Consider the following 16,415-nt stretch of genomic DNA (forward strand, 5'->3'; position numbering starts at 1 on the left):
CAACAAAATGGTATGTATAGGCCTTCGGCTTCATGCCTCACCTTTGGGCACTTCGGACAAATTAAGCCCAGGTTTCTTAATACAGTAGTGTATCGTTTCAGTAGTATCGTTTTCATAATAGTAATAATAATAATTCGTAAATATGACCATAACACTTTAATCCCAATATTGTGAATACAAAGTTAATGGATTTAAGCGGTGTATAGTAAATTAATCAATGATAAGCGGTGTACTTAAGCAGCATAACAACGGTGGAAGTAAGGAATTTGCCTTGGTTTTTTGAGAGCATGTTATTAACCCAATCCTTATGGGGTATATACAGTCACGTGAAAAAGTAAGTACACCCCATGTAAAGTTTGGACTTTTTCAACATATTTCAACATACAGCTATTAGATCTTCATTTCAACAATATTGATAGGTAAAGGTGATATAATATAACAAATATCATGAAACATTTACATTTTGTAGTCCATTGTATAATTTAAATAAACATAAATGCAAATTTCGCATGTGGAAAAAGTAAGTACACCCTTGGCTCTAATAGGTGGTATTGCCCCCTTTGGCAGAAACAACCTCAAGTAGGCGTTTCTTATAACTGTCTACCAGTCTCTGACATCGACTGGGAGAAATTTTTGCCCACTCCTCCATGCAGAATTCTTTCAGCTGTGCGATGTTCGAGGGGTTTCTTGCATGCACAGCTCATTTCAAATCCCCCCACAACATCTCGATGGGATTTAGATCCGGGCTTTGACTTGGCAATTCCAGAGCCCTCCATTTCTTTCTTTTCAGCCATTCCTTGGTGGATTTACTGGTACGTTTAGGGTCATTGTCATGTTGCAAGGTCCACCTTCGGTTGAGCTTCAACTTTCCGACAGATGGCCTCACATTATCCTCAAGCACCCTCTGGTACAATGAAGAATTCATAGTGGATTCTATGATGGTGAGCTGCCCAGGCCCTGAGGCAGCAAAGCTGCCCCAAACCATAATATTTCCACCACCATGCTTTACAGTTGGTATCAGGTTCTTGTGGTCAAATGCTGTCTTTGGTTTTCACCAAACATGTCTTCTGGTACTGTGGCCAAATAGCTCTACCTTTGACTCATCTGTCCAGAGCACATTGTTCCAGAAGTGCTGGTCTTTGCCAAGGTGTTCATTGGCAAACTTTAGTCTTGCCCTGATGTTCTTTCTGGACAGCAAAGGTTTCCTCCTGGCACACCTCCCATGTAGATCAAATTTGTGCAGCCTCTTTCTAATGGTAGACTCGTGCATGTTGACATCAACAGTGGCAAGAGCTACCTGTAGGTCCCGTGATGACATTCTGGGGTTCTTAGAGACTTTTTTCAGCATCTTGCGGTCTGCTCTCGGGCGGCCTGGCCTGAACAAGTTGGCAGTTGTTTGGAATCTTCTCCACTTGTAGATGATCTTCCGGACAGTCGAATGATTGATTTCAAATTGTTTGGAGATCTTTTTAAATCCCTTCCCAGACTCGTAGGCATCTATAACCTTCTTTCTGAAGGCCTCAGAGAGCTCTTTTGATCTAGGCATGGTGACGCTGCGCACTTCAACAACAAAGAGCAAACCAAACTCAATGTCTGAGGTTTAAATAAGACAGGTTCCTCCAAGATCCTCTCTAACGATGTTCTCATCATTTGCACCTGAGCTGGTGCACCTGATTCTAATTTTAGGTATTTGAAGTAGTGATAAATGTAGGGGTGTACTTACTTTTCCACATGCGAAATTTGCAATTATGTTTATTTAAATTATACAATGGACTACAAAATGTAAATGTTTCATGATATTTGTTATATTATATCACCTTTATCTGTCAATATTGTTGAAATGAAGATCAAATAGCTGTATGTTGAAATATGTTGAAAAAGTCAAAACTTTACATGGGGTGTACTTACTTTTTCACGTGACTGTAGATTACAGTAGATCTTCCCTCAGTTCTGTAAGTAAAACTTACCTCACGGATGTCAGGATTCCTCCAAATTTCTTTTTTTATGTTGTAAGCAGCATTAGCGACTGTTAAAAAAGCGAATCATATGTGTTTGTGGTTTCTAATATTTTACAAGCACGGCTACGCTTCTGTTAGACTTTCAGTCTTGTTTTGAAATACTTTATGGATTTGATGAAATAAAATTCCAAATGTTACTTTGGATAAACGATAAATCTACGAGGCCATCTTACTTTTGTTTTAACAAGAATGGCAGAATTTTGAGCACCCTACCTAAGCCTTCTCTATATACCTTCTTTGCGTTTCCTCTCGTCTTCCTTTCCATTTCATCTCATCCTCCTTTCCATTGACTCCATCATTTATTTTGCACTTTTCCTTTCTTTTTCTTAATCTTATCCTCATTTTACTTAACTCCCTGGTACATAAGAGGGTGCTTAGAAGTTGACCTGGACATTTTTTTTTATAAGGTGCAGATTGCAGAGGAATGTATGTAAATTAATTCTTTCTCAAGGATTTTATCCCCATACTGTTGATAACTAATACATATAATCTTGTGTGTTCTGCTTTAATGCATATGGTAAAAAGTAAGAGGGTCAAAAATGAGTTAAGTTAGCAATGAGGGCAGAACAGCAAATAATTCAGAAATTTCTGTTCAACAAAAGCATCAGGCCTGTTCAAATTACAGATGATTACATATTAAACTTAACACAAATGTGCAAATGTTTGCCTCTTTAAAAGATTCGTATTAAAGAGTACATTGGAGTTCGGATGTTTTGACAAATGAGACTATTAAGAATGATGTCCTCCACTGACTGTGTACAAAATACTGAACAATTATAATTATTATACACAGAAGGCATACGAAAACGTTCACTCCAAATACCTTACAAAGTAGTATGTGCTGTATTATTTTTTATAATGCAGTATCCATATAAAAGGTTAGTTTGGGATAGGAACAAAATATAGGTGCCATTTTAGTTTGGAATATGAACAAAATATAGGTGCCATTTTAGTTTGGAAGATAAACAAAATATAGGTGCCATTTTAGTTTGGAATATAAACAAAATATAGGTGAGATTTTAGTTTGGAATATGAACAAAATATAGGTGCCATTTTAGTTTGGAATATGAACAAAATATAGGTGCCATTTTAGTTTGGAATATGAACAAAATATAGGTGCCATTTTAGTTTGGAATATGAACAAAATATAGGTGCCATTTTAGTTTGGAATATGAACAAAATATAGGTGCCATTTTAGTTTGGAATATGAACAAAATATAGGTGCCATTTTAGTTCGGAAGATAAACAAAATATAGGTGCCATTTTAGTTTGGAATATGAACAAAATATAGGTGCCATTTTAGTTTGGAATATGAACAAAATATAGGTGCCATTTTAGTTTGGAATATGAACAAAATATAGGTGCCATTTTAGTTTGGAATATGAACAAAATATAGGTGCCATTTTAGTTTGGAATATGAACAAAATATAGGTGCAATTTTAGTTTGGAAGATAAATAAAATATAGGTGCCATTTTAGTTTGGAATATGAACAAAATATAGGTGCCATTTTAGTTCGGAAGATAAACAAAATATAGGTGCCATTTTAGTTTGGAATATGAACAAAATATAGGTGCCATTTTAGTTTGGAATATGAACAAAATATAGGTGCCATTTTAGTTTGGAATATGAACAAAATATAGGTGCCATTTTAGTTTGGAATATGAACAAAATATAGGTGCCATTTTAGTTTGGAATATGAACAAAATATAGGTGCAATTTTAGTTTGGAAGATAAATAAAATATAGGTGCCATTTTAGTTTGGAATAAGAACAAAATATAGGTGCCATTTTAGTTTTGAATATGAACAAAATATAGGTGCCATTTTAGTTTTGAATATGAACAAAATAGTAGGTGCCATTTTAGTTTGGAATATGAACAAAATATAGGTGCCATTTTCGTTTGGAATAAGAACAAAATAGTAGGTGCCATTTTAGTTTGGAAGATAAACAAAATATAGGTGCCATTTTAGTTTGGAAGATAAACAAAATATAGGTGCCATTTTAGTTTGGAATACAAACAAAATATAGGTGCCATTTTAGTTTGGAATATAAACAAAATATAGGTGCCATTCTAGTTTTGAATATGAACAAAATATAGGTGCCATTGTAGTTTAGAAGATAAACAAAATCTAGCTGATATTTTAGTTTGGAATATAAACAAAATATAGGTGCCATTTTAGTTTGGAATATGAACAAAATATCGGTGAGATTATAGTTTGGAATATAAACAAAATTGAGGTGAGTTTTTAGTTTGGAATGGGAAAAATATACAGGTGAGATTTTAATTTAGAACATACACAAAATATAGGTGGTATTTTAGTTTGGAATATAAACAAGATATTAGTTGAGATTTTAGTTTGGAATATGAACAAAATATAGGTGCCATTTTAGTTTGAAATATGAACAAAATGTAGGTGCCATTGTAGTTTAGAAGAGAAACAAAATCTAGGCGATATTTTAGTTTGGAATATAAACCAAATTTAGGTGATATTTTAGTTTGGAATATGAACAAAATATAGGTGCCATTGTAGTTTAGAAGATAAACAAAATCTAGCTGATATTTTAGTTTGGAATATAAACAAAATATAGGTGATATTTTAGTTTGGAATATGAACAAAATATAGGTGCCATTGTAGTTTAGAAGATAAACAAAATCTAGCTGATATTTTAGTTTGGAATATAAACAAAATATAGGTGATATTTTAGTTTGGAATATGAACAAAATATAGGTGCCATTTTAGTTTGGAATATAAACAAAATCTAGGTGATATTTTAGTTTGGAATATAAACAAAATATAGGTGCCATTTTAGTTTGGAATATGAACAAATTATCGGTGACATTGTAGTTTAGAATATAAACAAATTTGATGTGAGTTTTTATTTGGGATGGAAACAAAATATAGGTGAGATTTTAATTTAGAATATACACAAAATATAGGTGAGATTTTAGTTTGGAATATAAACAAAATATGGGTGAGATTTTAGTTTGGAATATAAACGAAATATAGGTGAGATTTTAGTTTGGAATCGAAACAAAATATAGGTGAGATTTTAGTTTGGAATTTAAACAAAATATGGGTGAGATTTTAGTTTGGAATATAAACGAAATATAGGTGAGATTTTAGTTTGGAATCGAAACAAAATATAGGTGAGATTTTAGTTTGGAATATAAACAAAATATAGGTGAGATTTTGGTGAGATTTTAGTTTCGAATTGAAACAAAATATACGTGAGATTTTAGTTTGGAATATAAACAAGATATAAGTGAGATTTTAGTTTGGAATCGAAACAAAATATACGTGAGATTTTAGTTTGGAATATAAACAACATATAGGTGAGATTTTAGTTTGGAATATAAACAAAATATAGGTGGGATTTTAGTTTGGAATATAAACAAAATATAGGTGAGATTTTAGTTTGGAATATAAACAAGATATAAGTGAGATTTTAGTTTGGAATATAAACAAGATATAAGTGAGATTTTAGTTTGGAATCGAAACAAAATATACGTGAGATTTTAGTTTGGAATATAAACAAAATATAGGTGAGATTTTAGTTTGGAATATAAACAAAATATACGTGAGATTTTAGTTTGGAATATAAACAAAATATACGTGAGATTTTAGTTTGGAATATAAACAAGATATAAGTGAGATTTTAGTTTGGAATCAAAACAAAATATAGGTGAGATTTTAGTTTGGAATATAAACAAAATATACGTGAGATTTTAGTTTGGAATCGAAACAAAATATAGGTGAGATTTTAGTTTGGAATATAAACAAAATATATGTGAGATTTTAGTTTGGAATATAAACAAAATATACGTGAGATTTTAGTTTGGAATATAAACAAGATATAAGTGAGATTTTAGTTTGGAATCGAAACAAAATATAGGTGAGATTTTAGTTTGGAATATAAACAAAATATAGGTGAGATTTTCGTTTGGAATATAAACAAAATATAGGTGAGATTTTAATTTAGAATATACACAAAATATACGTGAGATTTTAGTTTGGAATCGAAACAAAATATAGGTGAGATTTTAGTTTGGAATATAAACAAAATATAGGTGAGATTTTCGTTTGGAATATAAACAAAATATAGGTGAGATTTTAATTTAGAATATACACAAAATATAGGTGAGATTTTAGTTTGGAATTTAAACAAAATATGGGTGAGATTTTAGTTTGGAATATAAACGAAATATAGGTGAGATTTTAGTTTGGAATCAAAACAAAATATAGGTGAGATTTTAGTTTGGAATATAAACAAAATATAGGTGAGATTTTGGTGAGATTTTAGTTTCGAATTGAAACGAAATATACGTGAGATTTTAGTTTGGAATATAAACAAGATATAAGTGAGATTTTAGTTTGGAATATAAACAAAATATACGTGAGATTTTAGTTTGGAATATAAACAAAATATAGGTGAGGTTTTAGTTTGGAATATAAACAAAATATACGTGAGATTTTAGTTTGGAATCGAAACAAAATATACGTGAGATTTTAGTTTGGAATATAAACAACATATAGGTGAGATTTTAGTTTGGAATATAAACAAAATATAGGTGAGATTTTAGTTTGGAATATAAACAAAATATAGGTGAGATTTTAGTTTGGAATATAAACAAGATATAAGTGAGATTTTAGTTTGGAATATAAACAAGATGTAAGTGAGATTTTAGTTTGGAATCGAAACAAAATATACGTGAGATTTTAGTTTGGAATATAAACAAAATATAGGTGAGATTTTAGTTTGGAATATAAACAAAATATACGTGAGATTTTAGTTTGGAATATAAACAAAATATAGGTGAGATTTTAGTTTGGAATATAAACAAGATATAAGTGAGATTTTAGTTTGGAATCGAAACAAAATATAGGTGAGATTTTAGTTTGGAATATAAAGAAAATATACGTGAGATTTTAGTTTGGAATATAAACAAGATATAAGTGAGATTTTAGTTTGGAATATAAACAAGATATAAGTGAGATTTTAGTTTGGAATCGAAACAAAATATACGTGAGATTTTAGTTTGGAATACAAACAAAATACAGGTGAGGTTTTAGTTTGGAATATAAACCAAATCCAGGTGCCATTTTAGTTTTGAATATAAGCAAAATATAGGGGAGATTTTATTTTGGAATATAAACCAAATCCAGGTGAGTTTTTAGTTTGGAATATAAACAAAACATCAGTGAGATTTTAGTTTCGAATATAAACAAAATATGAGTGAGACTTTAGTTTGGAATATCAACCAAATCCAGGTGCCATTTTAGTTTTGAATATAAACAAAATATATGTGAGATTTTAGTTTTGAATATAAACAAAATATATGAGTGAGACTTTAGTTTGGAATATCAACCAAATCCAGGTGCCATTATTGTTTTCAATATAAACAAAATATATGTGAGATTTTGGTTTGGGATATTAACAAAATGAGATGGAATTTTAATTTGCAAAAATATAAACTAAATTTACTTGAAATTTAAATCACCCTCTTCATTTTATGTGCAGTAAATAGCCCATGAAGGAGGGGTGTAAACCCCATATGGTTGGATGTGGATCTGAGTGAAACAACAGAATGAAATTGATAAACTGAGAAACAGATGTAACACATTGTCCAGAGCAAAGCTTACTCCAAGTGTATCCAAAATCTGACATTGTAAACGGTTTGCAGGGCATTCTGGTGGCAATCCCACCCATTAGTAGCTTGCTTGGCAGCACCTCTTGGGATGGCATACATGGCAGAGAGAAAAATATTGTAAACAACCACAATGCCTTTCCATCACGGCAGCTTTAATTCAGGGCCTTGGGTTGCACGTGAATGATGAACACGGTCGATAACCTCGGCAGTATCCACAGGGTGCTTCTGGTGTCCTGGTCAAGACCTCCTTGGCTGATGGATTTGCTCTTGCTCCAAGGGTGAAGCAGCTTTTCTTCTTCGATCTGTTCCACAGATTCAGTTTTCTTCCTGATAGGTTGTAAGCTCCAGCTTTCTGAAAAATTTTTTATCACTGTTGTATTACCATTTTGTTTATTTTCTTCTGACATGGTTTTATCATTTACTGATGTATTGAGGAGTCCATGGAGGATCTTTGTGCTGGCCTTTTTTTTTTCAAATCCCATTTCCTCCGCCATAAGCTCAAATTTCTGACCCGAGCCTCATTCAATGCTGATATATTCTGCTATTTCTCTCCCAGGCAGCCCTCTGGCAAGCCAGCTAAATTGAGAACCAATGACTGCTTGACAGTTTTCCTTTGCAATGCCAAGCTGTCCCTGAGGGTGTCCAGTTACCCGAATCGAACAAGGCCCGTCATTATATCTGCTGTAGACCTGATATTAGCCTGACCGTGAATATTTAACTAACCCAATGAGCAAAGATGAATGCCACAAATAAATCACACTCTCCTCTATTCCAACATCTGCATAAAAGGATGAATGAGGCAATGAAACACCCATTCAGTTTTTTTCACAGGAAGTTGCCTACAGCCTTGCAACATCAGTGATGGTATAAGAGAATAATATGTGTGCTTTTATTGACGACAATACCACTTGCAGCACACACATTTCACACCTATATTTGCACATTGTGCATTTATTGAAATAGCCCTTGTTGTGGGCTCATCAGGACAACATACTGCTGATCATTTATTCGTGACCATATTAATATTTTTAATAAACCAAATCGAACCTGGTGACCTAGTGCTCAGTATGGCAGAGACGATGTTCTCATGTGGAAGACAGCACCTATTTCTGACCTGTCATGCAGCAAGTGCTGTGATAGGGCTCAATCGATCCGTGGCCTGCTGCCTCGTCAAGTTAGGGGGTTTGGTTTGATTTGATTTGATATATATATATATATATATATATATATATATATATAATATATATATATATATATATTAGGGTGGTGCTCAAAATAATTGTTTTAAAATATTTACTGGGACATGGCTTTATGTTGTTCCTTTTGTTCCAAAATGAAAAGACACCAAATATGAAAGCAATCCGATTTTATTTAGGGGTGCCACATCAGCCTTCAAACTAAAGGTGTCTACAAAACTTTTCTATATATGGATCGAAAGCAAAACCAGAAGTTTGTTTTATGAAAATCCACCCTCCACTCACTTTCTTTGTATTCTAGCAAACACAAGTTACAATAGCTGCACAAATAGCACTATATTGCTATGAAAACTCAAATTCAATGATAACAATCCAAATGTTCAGTTCATAAAATGAAGAGACACCATATCACATAATATTAAAAAACCCAAATATAATGAGAAATGTAACTCCTATTTCTGGGCCTGTTTCACCACTGTTGCCTTCCTGGCATCGGGGTACATCTTCCTGTGAGCAGCAACAACTTGGAGCAGAGCTTGCTTTTGCTCTTCATCCTTTGTAAGGAGCTTATTGTAGTCTTGTATCAATGCGACACCCCTTTCTCCCCTGTCGTTCACCACGACTAAGCCACTGGCGGCTTTCTTTGCTTCCTGAAAGCTGGTTTCTTGCTCCCATGAACCAGGATCCTTATCCATCCAATCAGTTGGGGTCCCTAGGATGCTGAAGAAATGCTTGGTGTGTTTTGTTATGAGGCCAGCGATTGACAGGGCGGTTCCTCGTTTGATAGCTGGTCTCTTTGGAGAGGGGTTTTCACCGTCATTTTTCAATGCTTCAATCATATTGATCTTGCTTTCTTTGTCAATTCTGGTGTCAAAGAATGCAAATGCCACTAGTACTGGGCTCATGTACCACGTGTGGCGGCCAAGTGCCTTCAAGGCTGCCTGAGCCATCTTCTGATTGATTTGTTCAAACTTTTCCAACTTCTTGAAGAGGTTAATGTCATTTAGGGGAGCCTCAATAGCTTGTGGAGCCCGAAACCAAGCCTGTACATACACAAGGCAGACAAAAATGTTGAAGGCTCGGAGTTCTCTCGCCTCTCGAAGTGTCAAGTGGAACTCTGACCGAAACATGAACACCTGTAGTGAATATAGTGCTTTTGCCATCCATCTGGCTCTGTGCATTGCTGGAGCCATGATCCGGATTCCACGAGGTGGGATTCCTCCCATGTAGATGACAGTCAGTTCTAGGAGTTCACGATAATCATCTCGTTGCTGCTGATCTTTCAAACACAAGAGCAAATTCCAGAGCTTCATCCATCATGTCATTGTTCTGTGCAAACTCAGCTGCCGTATCAGGATCTGTGAATCCATTTTTTGGTTGGTGATGGGCAATGGACGGCCACTCCGCCTGAAACCGCTTAAAAAGCTGGATGTCAGGGCCTGATGAAGGACCGAAAAGAGTGGTGAAAACATCTCCCAGAATGATTTCGTGCGCATGATGGCGGCAAGCCAAATGAATTAGTTCAGTCTGTAGCTTCTTTTCAATGAGGACAGCAGCCCCTCCACGAACACCTGAATTGCTGGCCGTTGTGTCAAAAGACAAAGCCTTCACCTTGCCCACAAGGTTCCAGCTCTTCAGTGTGTCCACTACAGCGGTTGCCATAGCTTCTCCTACCCCGTCAGGTAACTATATATATAATGTATAATGTGTATTTATGTATATTTATTATTTAATGTATATTTTATGTATAAATTTAATGTATATTTAATTATAATGTATATATATTGTATAACTATATATTTATTTATTATATTTAAATTTTAATATATTATATTTATTTTTAATATATTATTTAATGTATTATATTTGTCTATATTTGTATAATTGTCCATCGTATAATTGTATATATAATGTATAATATAATATATATTATTATTATTTAATGTATATTTACTATATATTTATTTTTAATATTATATTTAATGTATATATGTAATTATGTATTTATTTTGTGTATATACAGCCCAAAAAATGGGAATTCCTATTTTTGCATGGGCGAAAATTCATCACTGATGTGGCACCCCTAAATATTATTGGATTCCATTCAAATTTGGTGTGGTTTCTTTTGACACCAAAAGGAACAAACATAGACCATGTCCCGGAGGAAATCTGCATTTTGATTTTTTGAAGCCCACCCTAATATATATATATATATATTTATATATACTGTATATATATATATATATATTTATATATACTGTATATATATATATATATATATATATATATATATTTATATATACTGTATATATATATATATATATATATATATATATAATTATAATTATATATAATTATAATTATAATTATATATATATATATATATATATATATAATTATAATTATATATAATTATAATTATAATTATATATATATATATATATATATATATTTATATATTTATATATACTGTATATATATATATATATATATATATATATATATATATATATATATATATATATATATATATATATATATATATATATAATTATAATTATATATATATAATTATAATTATATATATTATAATTATATATATATATATATATATATATATATATATATATATATATATATATACAGTATATATATATGTTATATATATATATATATATATGTTATATATATATATATATATATATATATATATATATATATATATATATATATATATATATATATATATATATATATATATATATATATATATACATGTCTGTGTTGTCACTGAACTATTCCCTCAACCTTTTGTGAAATCGTCCCAAACTTAGTCTGCACCTTCCCCTCATGTGTGTATGTGCTAACGTGATCCTTTTTTTTGTTTTTCGTTTTCAACTTAAATCTTCAACTTAAATTGCTTGTAAAAATGTTTTAAAATATCATGAGTATTACAAATACATTTGTGAAAAATAAATGTTTGTATTATGATTGGTGTAAATCATGACAACACAGCAACTCTTGCCACTTACGGCTTGTATTTCCTGCATTTCCTGAAGATTTTGGTATTTTAATTTTCAACTTGCAAGTTGAAGTGTTTCACAGCAAAGTGGAGGCTTTAGGTGGGGAGGGGAGAGGACGGGTATGGGTGGTGTTTTTGTTGGGATTGGAATATGGGTACATCATATCTTTCTAAAATATGAATTATGTCGAAGTTTTACTTGCTGTTTCCTAATCAAGCTTTTTTTTTTCAATGGGAAATGTCCTTATGTAGGTAAAAGTATAGGTGCTTGTGGAAGCAGCTTTACTGAAATATGTATAGGGTTCTTCTTCATTCTTCAATTCAAACTTCATTTTACCTCTCCCACCCCCACCCCCTTCCCATGCCTCCTCCACCAAACCCCCTCCCTCCCACAGATCTCCCAATGTCCCTGCTCTCAAATGTTGTACTTGTGTGCTCCCCCCCTCTCTCCCCATCTTGTCTCCCGCTCCCTTTATTTCGTCTTGTGTCGTTTTTTTTTGTTGTTTTTGTTTTTTTGTCATTAATGTTAGCTCTTACACGAGCCTCGACCTTGTATACAAAAAAAAAAAAGGTAAATAATTACTGGTACCGGTATGATAAGTTGATTCACAATGTTAATTTGGTTACATATATGAACATTAAGAGGTATTTCTGCATTTTAATTGGTAGATTTTAACAACTGTTTAAATTCCTGTATTCCTCTCCTACCATTTTTACTAGTACGAACAACTCCACCAAGGTTTACTGTGCTACCTTCCAGTCAAGAGGTCATGCCTGGTGGTGGAGTCAACCTAACGTGTGTTGCCATTGGTAACCCCATGCCTTTTGTCAAATGGCTGGAAGGTGAACGAGAGTTGACATCCACAGATGACCCTCCGGTCAGCCGCAGTGTGTTGGAGCTCACCGGTATCAAAAGTTCTGCCAACTACACCTGCTTAGCAATGTCTTCTCTGGGCATCATTGAAGCAGTGGCCCAGGTCAACGTCAAAGGTAATAGGCAGAATGCCATGCCAGCCGTTGCTGCATAACAACTCCTATTTCTGTTTTTTCCTAACCTCTCTCAGCTGTAACCTCAAGCTTTTAAATATACAGAGTCACATTTTTGCATTTTTTATATACAAGTCCAAGAATCCACTTGTCACGGCAATCATAATGCAAGACATGCGGCAGGTAGGGCAAAAGCTTAGGTGGTGAATGTGAGATGGAGTGACCATTGAAAGATAGGGAATTTGAAAAGGTTGGTTGGACAAAGATAAACGACTACACAAGCAGACGTGGTTTGCAATAAGCCACGTTGTTTTAATTAACGCTGCCCTTTTCTTTGCTGCCAAATTGAGGTAAGGGCCTTGATCGTAGTGTGGAGAAAGTGGAATTGGCAGGACTGCATGTGTGAAGCTGCCTGAACTGCCAACCTTGTTAAGTAAGATACGGGTGATTAGTTTCACTACCATTTGCAAAACATCTGATTTTTTTTTATCGTCCTTTGATGTTTCTCAAATGTAACATTCTCCTGAACCATTTTTTAAATCTAGTCAAGAAGTTATTTCAGGGATATTCTCATTTTTAAGTCAACTGTTTCAACAAACTTGCATGTACTGTAATAGGAGTACAGAATGCTCAAAGGATCATTGTTTTGAGTCGCCAACCTCCAAAATTCGCACGGAACAGTCAAGGGAATACCAAAATGCATATTCCTTGTATCTGAGATTATTTTATGTTTAATCGTTCGTGTTTTTATTGGTCAGGCAGTTTTTTTTTAAATCACCAAATGTTTAACCTTATGAACTCCCATGCCATTGCAAGAATTCCAGTCATTGTCATTTTTGAGATTGCAGAACATTGCAGCATTTGGTAGCAGCAGGGTGTGTACTCCTGATAGTGCACTCATGTCTAAGCTTTTTATATGTAAGTTGGATTCATAGAAGAGGAAAATCCAACTTTGCATCAAGGATCATCCCATTCTCCGGGAAAGACCCGGATGCAATCATAAAATATCCCTTTTCTCATCAAGAGTTGGCATTTGCAGTGGTATGAGGCCACACAGACCTAGGCAACTAATTAAACGTATTTGAAATGTAGATGAAGTTGTTTGTATAGTTTGCATAAGGATGCACTATTTATTGAAACAGGTCATTTAAGTTTGCTATGAGTGTGGTTCAAATATGACTTGAGCTTTTCTTCATAACTGTAACTAATTTGACATGATTAATTTGATTTAACACTACAGACACTTATTCTACTTTTTGAATTGATATGATGAACATAAATTTTACAGGCAGTCAAAAGGAGATCTTCGACTCGCGTAACGTTTTTTGATCGGAGTGGCCAGTTCTGTAGCCTGCGGTTCATTCTGTACCCTTTCACGTCCATCTTTAACTGAGTTTCATCAGTCAAACAGGGATGTCCTTGACAAGCAGTCATTAGCATTCCATGCAAATCTGCAAATTTCAACAAGCTTGATTTACTCATTTTCAAAAAAAATTCAAAAAAAATTACAGTTCCACTACCCTCTGTAATCTCACTTGATCATGTTGTTTTTCAGCACACAGATTTGAAACAAGAATCATGTAATTATGGGTATTATGGGATTGCCAAATTATGGGTATTATGTAATTATGGGATTGCCAAAACTATAACTTTAAACAAATTCCCTCAAAAATGATTAATCAACGTACGAGTACATTAGTCCTCATTTCAGAAACAAGAGTCCAAATCAAGTTTGAACCACCCACATAATTCCAGTGTAGGTGCAGCCTGATAAAAGCTGAAAATAGTGGAACCTGAGACTAATGTCACTGCTGCTGATCACTCATGAAGCTTGATTTTGAGTGCGAGGTCCTTTTTGATCTCATTCAGCCATGTAACATTTGATAAAAAAATTACTGAATTACTTTTCTTCCCATTACTGAAATTATAACATACTGTGATTATAGAGATTGTGTTGAAACAAAATGGTGGTCTTTCATTAAAGGTTTTATCATATTTTTTGAACAATGGAAAGGAACTGTTTGACTCGGTTGCTTCCGAAGCATATAATCTTGGGAATGGTATCCACAGGTCTGATGGGTCTTACGGCAATGAATAAGCTGATTTAAGTTTGGGGATGGTTAGGGTTTCCCTGCAATTTCAAAATACGTCTCTGCTCCTGATTTATGCATCAAGGGGAAAAAAGCTCCTCAACTCCTTGAACCCTTTATCTTTGTTGTGCCAGGGTTGTTGTTGTTTTTTATCCCCCTGATCCAAAGGTTAAAAGGCTGACAGGATGGAGCAGAAGTGGCATGCTTGCCTCTGCACCGTCTACTCTGGGTGTGATTCTTGACCCGATTATAAACAGATTCACAATTGATGGTATCAAGACAATGTTGACCCAAGTATTCTGACTACTGTGCGAAGCAAGAAGAAGCTAACATTTTACACGTTAACCCTTCATCAAAGCAAAAAAAAAAAAAAACATTAAAAAAAACATTGATGAAGGTTAACAGCCGAAATGTTAGCTTCTCCTTGCTTGCCACTACGATTATCATACTTTCAGAATCAACATTCTTTTGATACGATCCATTGTTCAACCTGCCAGTTGTCACCAATGCAGATCGTCACAGATTGACACCTTCTTTCCGAGCAAGACTTGTTATATTCAATCTGCTGATTCACACGAAGCACGTTGTATTGACGAGCATGCCATACCTCAGGTGGGCCTTGAGCTGAATATATATTTGCTGGAATTATTCCTGGTAGATGTTAAAGATCTGTTGGTGATTTTTGAAGAATCAGACAATTTATCACCGGCACACTGAGGAAATTCCAAATTCCTGTCCTGATTTGTTGGTTGAGGTGATTCTGGGAATCCACAAGAACTACTAGCTTCTGAGGAAGACAGTCTACCTTCAGATCCAAGAAGGCACAACATGATGATAAAAGGTTAAAACATATTGGAAATTGCTGTAAAATTTAAAATAAGCAAATGACTTCCTGGCAGGCAAAAATTGGTCATAATTCTTACTGGCCTCGCTTTCAATAAATGTCTAAAGGTTTTGTTGAAGATACGTGTAACTTTGATACTCTGTGTTTATGATGACACCTTTCTTCACTCCTGCTATTCCCACCAGCCCTGCCAAAACCTCCCAGCACACCTGTGGTGACTGAGACCACAGCTACTAGTGTTACCCTGACCTGGGCTTCGGGGAATTCTGAGCCCGTCTCGTACTATGCTATCCAGTATCGGGTCGTTACACAGCACGGAACCTATCAGGATATTGACGGCATTACTACAACACGTTACACCGTGGGAGGACTTGGACCTTTCACACTGTACGAGTTTCGAGTTATTGGTGTGAATAGCATTGGACGTGGACAACCGAGCCCCATCGTTGATACTCGCACTGCAGAGCAGGCTCCATCCTCGCCACCTCAGAGGGTCGAGGTAAGTGTTTCTGCTTGTTGGCTATTGCACGATTATTGTTTTTTAATGAAAAATAATTCACACTGCTCAAAAAATGGGGTCAAACGTTTGTGCATTTTTGTTTGAGGTG

At 34.1% G+C, this 16,415-nt stretch overlaps 1 protein-coding gene across 1 annotated transcript in view; it reads left to right on the top strand.

The window, feature by feature from the left end:
- LOC137428581 (receptor-type tyrosine-protein phosphatase delta) overlaps window positions 1–16,415 on the top strand; it is a 417,416-nt gene that overhangs the window by 6,616 nt on the left and 394,385 nt on the right. The window contains exons 2-3 of the mRNA XM_078777195.1: window positions 12,607–12,876; window positions 15,993–16,306. Coding sequence (XP_078633321.1) covers window positions 12,657–12,876; window positions 15,993–16,306 — 534 coding nt within the window. The 5' untranslated portion in view covers window positions 12,607–12,656. The remainder of the gene's footprint in view (window positions 1–12,606; window positions 12,877–15,992; window positions 16,307–16,415) is intronic.

Source organism: Myxine glutinosa, chromosome 1, assembly GCF_964187855.1.
Source record: "Myxine glutinosa chromosome 1, kmMyxGlut1.1, whole genome shotgun sequence".
Lineage (NCBI taxonomy): Eukaryota > Metazoa > Chordata > Myxini > Myxiniformes > Myxinidae > Myxine > Myxine glutinosa.